We start from the raw sequence: 12,030 nt of genomic DNA, 5'->3' as shown, positions 1-12,030 counted from the left end.
GCTCCGCTGGAATAAATTAAAGGCATTTCATGACATTTTGAAAATTAATCTGTTGTTTTTGCTCAGCGGGCACTTGTCACAATGTGGGGGGAAAAAGAAAAAAAAAAGTTTCTGCTACTGTCCTGGAGGCGGCGAGGGACTAGCTGTCCCTGTCAGTCCCGGTGAACAAAGTTAACAATGCAAACATGACAAATTTGTTATATACCCCCCCCCCCCTCTTTTACATATCCTTCGTCTGTACAAATAAAAAAAGACAAAAAAAAAAACAACCTCCTTTAACAGGTGTAGAGGCAACTCACTAAGGTTAAAACTCAATTTTGCAGCCAATTCACCCTACAGGAAATCATTTCCAAGTATACATATAGAAATGCAAGCAGGCCCCAGTGAAGACAGAATTTCTCTATTGGGACCCATAAAACATCACATTATTATATACATGCTTTGGAATTAGTGCGATCAGTGCTGTGGCTGTTTGGCATGCTGGCAGACGCTAAGCTCGGGTGTTCCGATGTACAGACCAAACCCCGGAGGAAGCGGTATTCCTCACCGGCATGAAAAAAAAAACCACCTGTAACGTCTGCATCGAGCGACTCAAGGACGGCTGCTGCGAGTCTTCCTCTGTGTTCTCGACTATTGCACTCCATTATGCATGAACTTACAGGGGTGCACTTTGTCTTGGCTGGAGTTAAGCTAGGGACCACAGGGGGTGATTAGGACACCGTGTACCTTCTGTTGAACACCCACAACAGCTGCTCTGATATGGGACCCTCACAGCTAATGAATGCTCAATGACTCTCGCAACATTCAGAGGGCAAAATATAACTAAATATCACGTTTTGTGTTTCATTCATTTAACCGGCAAGGATAATCAAAAAGTATTACGCGTCAGACGCTTGAGAGTAGTTAGAATAAGAGGGAAGGTCGCGTCAAATGTATACATGGCGGAGTCTCAAGGTGCAGGCCGATCGGGTACCTTTGCCGACAGCATCTCCTGTGAAGCAGATGGGGTTGGGTGTCTTGATAAAGGCCACCTCCACTGTACTTGCTGAGGGAGGAGAAGAATGTGTCTTATTCACCTCTCTGGCCCAGATTCTCTCAGGCTGCATGGGGATTTGGACCACTTACATTTGGGTCAGGAACATTTCTTTAACATTTTGGCTGCAAAACAACATTTTCGAAGGCGAGGGCCTAAATAGGGGCCGGATCTAAGTATTTAGGGTCTTAATCTCATACACAAAAACCCAAGAGTACCATTAAGTAACACTACTGGAATCATGCATGCATTCATAAAGGAATGTTTCGCTCCTGAGAGGCAAGGTCATTGCTTCAAATCAAATGAAGTATGGGAGTGTGTATATGTATGATTATGTATGAAGTTTCTGTATCTGCACCTTCCATGTCTGTCTGTCTGTCTGCTTGCGTGTCAGTCAGTCCACCTGCCCTGTGCCCATGGTTCTGTATGAAGGCCAGTAAGACAGCGAGAGGGGGTGGGGTTGGGGGGGGGGGGTGCTGTCAGTCAGTGCTGGCTGAGCAGGGAGCTGATGGGAGCAGGAGTGAAGACGGTTGGCAGGCCAGAGCCATGCACTATTCAGGCATCATTCAGACGGAGCGCGCCCACTGGGGCAAAACTTCGCAAGGTTCTAGGCAGCTGGCGCGCACATGAATACGACGCGCACCCACCACAAAAAAAATAGGGGTTAAAATAAAAGGGGTTTATATTCTGCAACAGGAGCTGCCTCAGCAAATGCAACATCAGGATTGTGGCACTAAGGTCCAAAATGTCAGTAGTATAGTTATTAGTAATCAGTTGCTTTAAATACAGTGGTGTATACTTCACATTACTGTACTATCAAACTGAAAGACAAGCACAGCCTCAACTTTAATTACCAGCTTTTTCTTTGTCTTTAAAAAGCATCTGTGTATCTTCATGTATGAAATTAGAACAAAGGCTTTTCCACAGTACACTGAAAAGTCAGAGCACTTACAGGTATATTCTACTCTGTTACAATGTGTGCAAGTAGCATCATCCAAAGCACCTATCTTAGATAAAATTGCTATGATGAAAAGCAGGTAAATGCCATCTCTTATGTCCCGGTGTCATCCAACGCTATTTTGCGACTGAGGTCAGAAAAACAATACTATAAGGACGGACACCTTTATCATGCGCTGTATTAAAAAGTTAAGCTCTCCTCCCATAAACCTTGAATGCCGTGAGAGAGTCCTGAATGGTCTAACTCATCTAAAGGACAAAGTGATGGCGCCAGGGAGCAGACTGCCCGTAAACTAATGGGACTCTTGTAAAAAGATACTTCCCTCTGGATTATACCTGCTCAGGAGACCTGATGGATGGCCCAGATGGCTGGGAGAGGACACCGAGCATAGATGAGTGTACAGGTGTGAGGAAGTATGTGCGTGTATGTGTTCTTTTGTGTGCTATAACAAGGACTTGAATAGTCAATTCCCTGAAGCTTACCTTGCCTTTAAGTGATTTAGATGAAGGTTCAAAAATATCTGACTTGGTGATAGTATTTTTTTAGCTTTATGAGAGGATATGCAGACATTTCAGAATTCAGTTGTGTTTTTTACTTTACTTTTTTTTTTTTTTTTTTAAGTAATATTTATTTTGATTTGGGAGGAAATGTTAAAAAACAACTAATTAATATGCTCCATGAAAGCGGTGCAGATTCAAAGGATAAGCTACTGCAGTGCAACAGGCTGTTGTTGATTTCAGTGAAAACAAAAAGGTAATAGGGAGGCTGTAACACAAAGTCTGAAACCTGTTCCCCACTTTGTCACTAATTCTGCTCAATTCCCCCCTCCAAATTCTCCTGAAGCTTTTAAATCATCAATAGTAGCTTAATAATTTGTTTCTTGAACTAAAAGATGGTGAAAGTGTTTTTTTGTTGCTTATAATAGTCCCTGCACTTTAACAGTCTAGTAAAGTTAACAGGCTATTTCGATTTCGAGTTGGTTTAAAGTTTGAGTCGTTTATTGTGATGAGACACAATGTGGAACCGTAATGCTTTTTATTAACTATTTCGTATCTGGTCTTACTTCTACGACAGCGTAACAATACCAGGGTTCCAGCGTACTTATCTGTTTGCTGGGTGAAGCAGCACTGGTATAGAAACTGGTATTATTAGCTTTCATGTTATCAAGCTGTGCTTTTTAATCATGTAAAAAATGTACAACATTGTTCTAGCTTGTAAGCAGACTTAAGCAAATTTATTTCTACAAATAAACCTCTGGTGATACCTAATTGGATGGAAGTGTCATTCTTTTCTAAAACCTTGATTTAATAAATCTCTAAAAGTAGATAACGAATTGTAGGATTATACTGAAACTGTTCCTGCTCTGGGCGTGAGATGTCTTCCGTGCACATTCCGTGCAATTCTCCGCTTCCCCGTGGCCAGCGGAGCACAGGTGTGAACTATAAGGGCTGAAAGTGTGTTCAGTCAAGCTTCTCTTTGGAAAAAGGAGAGGATGAAAAATTCACACCGAAGACCACATGGTGTAACATATGAATAAACTAAGCCAGACGATCCAGGAGACTACTGACACAGGAGACAGCTGGTGGTTGGACGAACCTTATTAAGTCAGGTGTTTTGCCCGGGGACATGCTAGGAGGCAGCATGCGCACATGAACATTCATGGTGTGCACACATACATATGCCCCTGACCATTTGGATAGTTACCATGCTGGAGCGCACAGTGGAGTTAAATTTTAATCAAATAGATGCTGCTGAGGTTTTAAATGAGAGAAACCTTCCAAAAAAAAAAAAACCTTTGTTTTGGTAAGGTTGCCGTATTTCTCTTTCTTTACAGTCTAAAGCTTTATTATCTCTTCTTCTTCGCTGTTAAACTTGTGACAGACACCACTGTAATTGTCACATATGGACTATGCCTTGGAACCAGGCATTAGGACAAAGTTAAATTGAATTACATTGCCTCTCCCCACTTTTGATGGCGCCTATTAACTTTGCAAACAGTGCTGATGGTAAGCCTATCATATGGTGGCTGCTGTGTAACAGGATTGCGGATTGCGGCGCGACAGTGTGAGTCGAGCGACAGTGGCATAAAGTAGCAAGCCTCCCGACCGTAGTTGCTGCAGTGAAGGTGACGGCAGTTGAGGGGGGTTGGAGGGGGGGAGCCTGCTGTAGCGTTGGAGGTGTAACAAAGAGCTGCAGCACCCCCAATAGAGGGTAGAGACACACCGACAGGCAGCAACGCAATGAAAGGAAACGTGTGTACGTTCATATGGGCATTTTTTGTGTGTCTGTTTTGTACATCTGTAAGTTGAAGTCAGGAAAAAAAAGGAGAGATGATACAAACAAGGAAAGGATATGATGAAAAGAGGAAGTAAAAGATAGAGTAAGGATAAATTGCCAGGAAAGAGAAGAGGAGAAAGGAGCATTGCCATAGCAACAGCAGTATTTCTGCCAACCAGCAATAACTGCTTGATGTCAGATGCCAGCTCTGGGTCTTAAAATCTATTAAAAAGAAGAAGAAAAAAGAAAAGCTATGCACACAGTCTGTCAAATCCAGCCTTGTGACTTATAGCCACTTGAAAACACACACACACACACACACACACACACACACACACACACACACACACACACACACACACACACACACACACACACACACACACACACACACACACACACACACACACACACACACACACACACACACACACACACACACACACACACACACAAACATTTAAAAACTAAAAAACATGACAGAGCACCTGCCACTGCATTTGTGAAGCAGTTTAGCCTCGTGATTTGGTAGAAAATTTGGTCCATCATGGTTTAATTTTACCTGGACTCGTAAGAGCTGTTTTGAATTGTGTCAAGTTATGCAGGAAAGTCTAGCAATTAGCAAAATATTCAGGCATATTCTTCCAATCTCACTAAATTCTCAGTTATAGGAAGAAGAAGTGAAACTCATGAGAGGGCTGGCTATACGAGTTCCTCTTTTCCCCCCCTCAGTTTCAGCTAAAATAGCTCGCTCCATACCGTGCGTACGGTGGGTGCTGCGTTCAGGTTCACACGACAGACACGCTCGCCTCAGGACACCGGGAATAATTAGCTCAGATCAAACTGACATCAATCAGCCCCGCTCCCGCACACGCACAGGTCACCACCCTCTACATGACCTTACATGCTAAACAGACCGCTGTCACAACCTGTCGCTGGGTTCGATGAAAAAAGGGAGAGGGAGAGAGAGAGTGTGAGAGAGAGGGAGGGAGAGAGATCGAGAGAGAGAAAGGAGCTGACATGCATGTGAAGGATAGGAATGCAAAGGATATCATAAAAGCAATTTGGGCAGAGAAGAAGAAACTGACAGTTGAGGAAAAAAAGTTAGAAAATTGGTAAAAAAAAGTGTCTTTTTTTTACCATCATCCCTCTCAATTCAATACAATATTCTTCAAACTAGCAGTTTGGCAAAGTTTCATAATATGACTCGGGGCATGAGAAAAACTTTATACTGCTCAGTGCTCTCTGCTGCAATCCCTGACTAGATTAGCCAGGCTGTAACACTAAAACCGAGTTAGCTGTAATGTTATCCATTGATTTTTTTTTTTTTTGAAAAATCCAACATTTTCACACACTGACCAACACACCTGTGGACTCCAGAGACAGGCGGCCCTGACATGTCGGGGGGCTTGTCCCAAAAACATCGCCGCCTCCGCAATTAATTACACCATTCAAGTGAGGAACCAGCCGATGGATCATCCCCGGCGCCCCTCCTTCGAGCTCAAGGACGTTCGGTCGAGTTTCTCTTTTACACAAGGGGGCGACTTCCCCACTGACAGCGTCTGTTAATGTGTTTGTCTGTGTGTGTGTGAGAATTTAAATGTGTCACAGACCGAGGGTTGGGGGAATTAGCACCCGCCGAATGCTGGTTAAATATGAACATTTATCTGTCAGTGGCTGGTAGATGTTCACATTTTAAAAAGTTAATTTCCCACCCTGCCGCAAACAGGGACGATGACCTCCCTTTAAGGACGAGGAGTTTCATCCATCATGTCCATCATCTTCCTTTTTCTCCTATTCTCTGTGAAAACATCAAAAATCTGGGAGTATATAAAAGGCTGAAATGTTTATTTTAAAAAGGCCCCATGAAATGAAAAATACATTTAGTCAGTTTTACTCCACTGTCCCTGTGTTAATTGATCATTAATGTAAAAAATAAAATCAGTATCAGAGGATTTTTTACATCAATTCCCTGTCTTTTCTCTTCCTGTAAAACCCTTCCAAATGTTTGATGACTCATCCTACGCACTTCAAAATTCTTGAAGAGATGTGTGTTTGGGTATCAGTGTTTTCATTTCCAAAACAATGTGGCAGAGGTCTAATTCATTCATCTCTCCTTCATCTTCCTCCTGATCTAACAACAGGTGTGAGAGGAGTGTGTGGAGCCAATAGTCTTCTGTAGATTTGTTTCTCTCTGTAGCTCTGTATCGCACTAAACTCTTAACCCCGCACACTTTTTAGTGTTCCAATCAAAAGCAAAGGATTTGATTTAAACCGCTCGTGTAACTGAACACCGTTCAAATATTCTGTTACACTGGGAAATACGTCACAGGGCAGAAAGATAAAGGCGCTCTCTAACTTCCATTCACTCACTTTAAGTGGAAATAATCTAATCAGTATTTCAAACTCACATATTTTCACGCTCGAAGCAGAGCGACTCTGCAAAGCAAGGTCAACTCATACTCACAAGCAAGCAGTGATATTATTTACTTTTGTCCCAGAAATATTTTGTTACATTAAGCTCAAATTCCTTCAGACGATTTCTTTTTTCTTTTTTTTTTAGATTCTCATCTATATCTCTATTCTTTGCTGCAATGACCCAATTTCCCCACAGGGATCATTAAAGTTTCATCTTATCTTATCTTATCTGCCCCCATCCCTCTCCATTGCCATATCACCCCCCCCCCCCCGCACACACACCCACACCCCATCTCACCCCACCCTCACATCCCTTCACTTAATTATGTCCCGTGAATGAAGTTCATCTTTCATACTGCCAGCAGCCGGCAGCGTGGCTCGCCCGTTCGGGGCTATCTAATCACGGCGCTGAGACTAAACTAAATTTAGACAGCGGGCTTGTGATGCCTGGCAGGCCCTAATGGGGGCTGACATCTCAAGACACTCTGGTGATGTACAGGATACACTCTGCCCGAGCAGTCCCCAACCACCGTTGACCAGCGCTGATGACCTGTGAACCAGTTTGTTTTGTTTGAAAAGTTTTCAAGGGGGATCACACGTAGAGGTGAACTGCTGTGCTGACTAAGGCCATTCAAACTTAATGAGAGCCAGTGTTTACATTTTAGGATCTTAGCCAATGCTCCAAGTGTGTGTACCTCAAAGCAATCTACATGTGTCAGGTACAGCTGTGGCAAAGTAAAACCAGGGGTACAAACTCGCACAACTGTACTCAAATTGGAAATCAATCAGCTATGTCTGCCGATATCATAGGAACTGCAAATGCAGGCTATCATATTAGACGAGATAATCTACTGGTGGCATCAAAAATCAACTATAATAACACAAATGTTCTGAGAAATTCCTCAGGGAATGTTTAAGAACTCAGTTTAAACACATAATTGAAGTGAACTTTCTGCCCAACAGCCTGACAAATAAATCAACTATTTCAGTGAAATGCTGATATTTAAGTTTTTATATTGTCATACATGTAGGACAATAATTAATGAGACATGTCATTACAGAAATGCCAAAACTATGTACAACTACTCAGTTGTAAAACATATCTGCTTGGTCACCAAATATCAAACATTTTTAAAATACTAATGACTATCAGCTAATATCTTGTTTTCGCTTGATATTGAATTTTTTTAAACTCAATCAAACTTTACTGCAAATATTTCACAATCAATGCTTTCTAAAAACACAGAGCCTTTTAATGTGAAACAGATGGAGAAGGTGCTGCACTTTTAACAAATTACCCCAAAAACAAGAGCAGATAAATAAAACTGAGGAGATTCAAACCACATATACTTATAAAAAAGAGCAAATCTCAATAAAAGGCCCATCACTAATAATAGCCTGCCTGAAATAAATGCCTGCTAGTCTCTTCAGTAAAAAGGTAAATAAAGGCCACAGCCAACATTTGAGAATGGAGGCTTTGGTATTTAAACTGTGTCTTTTCTGCGTTGAAATATTTCAGACACACTCTTCTGCTATTTAGCATATTCACGGTATTTAGGCACATAAGCCATTATTTGCTAAACACAGCACTTTTTCTGATTCTCTTCAGGCGCTCTTCTTCTTCTCCTCATGCTCCCCTTTTGTCAAGCACGCTCAAAACACACACACACACACACACACACAGTGTATACACGATCAGAGCAACATAACCACACAAAGACTACTCAAGGACATGAGCTGTACATTTTAAGTCTTCACACAGAGCATATAGAAAGAAAAGGGGCTTCTTGCAGAGATTCTTTCAAAGAGTTCAACAGTGCACGATCCACCAATACGCACAAAGCTGATATTTTTTCAGGAGTAATTCTGTGCTTTTAACTTAACTGACTAACCAAGGTCAGGGGATAAAGCTAACAAGTACAAATTTAAGAAATATTTTTCTTTGGTCACAAATTTTCTTAGAATTCAGGGACTCAAGCTTGAGAATAAACTCAAAAAAACTATTACTGCTAATTTAATAAGAGGACACAGATAAAAATATAGTCTTTACCTGTATGTTTACAGCATCATTAAGGCAGTTAACTGGTGTTACAAGATTTAATTTGGCATAAATTATAATAGCAATAACCGATAATGATAATTAATGTTCATAGCTCAAGCAACTAAATATTGAACTACAGATTTCACCTTACATCAAAATATTTAGTTTTTATTTTTTATTTTAAATGAAATGTCATCATGAATGATGTACCAACATTATAGGTTCACCAGTTGTTTAATTATATAATGTGTGACTTTGACAGCCCTTTCCTCTATATGTTTGTTTCTATAGAGACCTGGGTGTAACTACAGATGTTGCTGTGGTATAACCAGATGTCAGACTTCAAAAATAATTGCTTTTACACCTTCCTGACATGCAAGCTTAGCTTTAACGGCTACATATAACTCTATAGATTCTTGACAGTTAATGCTCTGTATCAGTGAGCATAAGCACTTCACCACAGAACATCCTTTCTATAAATTATACATTATAGGTCACTAGCTGGATCTTAACATTTATACACTTGTTGGTGCATGGCAGCCGCCGAAAGTTAGTTTCAGAGGACACAAAGTCAACTGCTGAGAGGGGGTCTGCGAGGATTTCATGGCCACTGGGGTGCGAGTGGTAGGAAACAAAGTCTCTGGGGTTGGATAAACAATAAAGGCCTGTCGTTTGCTTAGAACAAAGGCCTGTCATTTGCTTTTGTTGTTGGTGGTATTTTTTCCCCTCGTAATCTGCATGTCCAGATGGCTGGATGACTTTCCCCCTCGCAGCATCGTTAAAAGCGCAGCACAGCTGGCAGACTGAGAGCGAGCAAACTAAGAGTGAGAAATAAAAAAAAGCGCAAGGAAAATGAACGAATGAATGAATGAGCTTAGAGGGGGGAAAAAAACTAAGAAAATGGCAAAACTGGACAAAAGCTGAAAGACGTAGCGTGACACAGCGACGGTGCGACAAATGGACTGTGAAAGAGCACATACTGTAACACATACTAACAGTTATGTGGACGCTACTGGATGAGGATCTCTTACCTAGGTCTGTGTTCGGCCCAGCCAACAACTGTTTGAACTTATCCAGACGGGATGCTTCCCTCTCGGTCATGGCCGGGGTGCCAGATGTGTTCTGGTCGGCCATGCGAGCCACTAGCGGGATGACAGGCGGCCGGTGGGGCAGGGACCGCTGTCTGTGGAGGGCTGCGTGCTCGCTTGCTGCATCTGGTGGCAGGATAAAGAGATGAGAGAGGGGAAAAAGGTTACATAAACACACCGACAACAAACACAGGGCTTACAGATGATGCAGCACATGATCTTGTGGGTTTATAGCTTTTTCCAAACTGATGAGAACATCTGTCAATAAATGTAAACACCCATAGCTGGGGAGCGAGGGTTCTGTGTTTAGACAGTGTGATACATTTTGTATCTAAACATATAAATTTGCCCATCTTAAAGCTAGAAATACTAACATGATGATGTTTAGAAGGTCCAATGTTTACAATGTTCACAACCATCTTAGTTTAGCGTTTTAGCACACAGACCATTGCTAGTGTGATGACCACTTCTGTATTAACCTTCCTGGCCTGTTTGTTTACCCTTTTTCTCCTCCTCCTCTTTTCAGGAAGCAACCAAGCAAAGTGGATGTCATCAGCCAGAAGCAGTTCACCTGTGCTGTGGGCTTTTTAAAAGATGGCCTGCTCAGTCTGTCTTTCTCTCTCTCCCACCAGTAACAGGTCTTTTTTTATATTACGTGTGTTCTCTTCCTTCTTTATCTGAACTCTGAGCCAGTTCATGACACTAAGTTTAGTCAGTAGTCATAAGTTTTGCAGCTATTTGGTCATAAACCAAAAATTGACTTGCTGAGGCAATAAATAAAAAAAGTCAGGAGATCACTCAAATGATTACAATTCATCATGAGTGGAACATGACTGTCGCCACCAAATCTTGGGTTAGTCCATTAAGTCAATAATGACATGTTTCACTGAATACTGAACACTTTGAAAAGGGATGGATCGACCAGCCAACAGACCAACATCAACATCCCTAAACTATGTGAAGTGCACTCAGGACACTTGTGATAGGAAAGCAAAGTGGGTTTACATCAAATCTACATGATAGTCCAACAGTTTGTACAGTTTTTGTTTCCCTGTATTAATGTGTTGTAACTTTCCATGTTGGCTTGCTGCCTTGTTAGGTAGCTTGTTATGAGAGTAAAAATAGAACAATATTCAAAGTATACCGCAATGTGTAATCCATATTGCAAATGGAATGTGGCAAAGACAAGACCATGTACATCATGCCACAGTATCCTACATTTAAAAAACAATGTGACTTTTGCCTTGTAGCTATAATATTTGTTTGGCTTCACAAATCTTATTTTTTTTGCCTGGTGGTAATGAATGCAGTTACTGTGGTTTGTTTTGCAATGAGCCTCCAGGATGGCAGCGGTCCTTGTAAAATCTTTGTGATTCAACTGTGAATCCTCCGTAATGGGTAGACTAACACATTAATTCAGTCTGCTGAGGGCCACATGTTCCCTCAGATGCACAAAAAAGAGAGTCGCACAGACGAAACAGAGACGCCACACAGACAAGTTATGAAAAAGCTAGCTGCTGAGGCTGGGACTTCGGTGTAGAGAGGGATGCTCACTCTGTCAGTTTGAACGCTAAGCAAAAGTTTATAAAAGATCCCTGTTAGCAGCACTGCCAATATACTCAGTGCAAAACGGCACGTACCAGAACACTGGAATGCTGCCTCTTTTAATATCCTTTTCAGTTTTTTACGAGAACAAATAAAATCAACAATCTGTTCTCAACTGTTTTATTTGCACTTATAAGGATTAAAGATTATTAAAACCAGTGGCAGTTTCTTTGTAGTGTTTGTGATTTTAACAATAAGACCTTTTCATAGTTCATTTCATAACTTTCATCTTTTAAAAAGGGCCATAAAAGAAAGAAATCCAAGTTAGATAGAGTTAGTAATGTTCACTTGTCTGTTACAGTGTGCTGCATCTCTCATTACAAGTAAGGGTCAGAAAAATACACGCATTCAAGTGCACCGACAAACAGAACGCATTCTCCCAAATACTCATTACAGACAATTATGGTATTTTTTCCACTCAAGGGACGAAAGAGGCTGCACAGAGCCCACTGGCCACCAGTTTCTCTGTGTGAGTGTGTTTGTGAGGCACTTGTTCTCTTAGATCCAGAGCTGTGGCATAATGAGTACCGAGTATGAGTATATACTGTGTAAATGTATTGAGAGAGTCCGGGGCTCACTAATGAAAGCCATGCTTAATCTAATTAGGTAG

At 41.5% G+C, this 12,030-nt stretch overlaps 1 protein-coding gene across 2 annotated transcripts in view; it reads right to left on the bottom strand.

The window, feature by feature from the left end:
- The window catches only part of tbc1d22a (TBC1 domain family, member 22a), a 128,944-nt gene that overhangs the window by 111,337 nt on the left and 5,577 nt on the right, over window positions 1-12,030 (bottom strand). For both annotated transcript variants that reach the window (XM_062443847.1, XM_062443846.1), the window contains exon 5: window positions 9,759-9,941. In XM_062443847.1, coding sequence (XP_062299831.1) covers window positions 9,759-9,941 — 183 coding nt within the window. The remainder of the gene's footprint in view (window positions 1-9,758; window positions 9,942-12,030) is intronic.

Source organism: Scomber scombrus, chromosome 22, assembly GCF_963691925.1.
Source record: "Scomber scombrus chromosome 22, fScoSco1.1, whole genome shotgun sequence".
Taxonomy (NCBI): domain Eukaryota; kingdom Metazoa; phylum Chordata; class Actinopteri; order Scombriformes; family Scombridae; genus Scomber; species Scomber scombrus.
The sequence above is the reverse complement of the archived record's forward strand: the minus strand, read 5'-3'. Positions and strand labels throughout refer to the sequence as shown.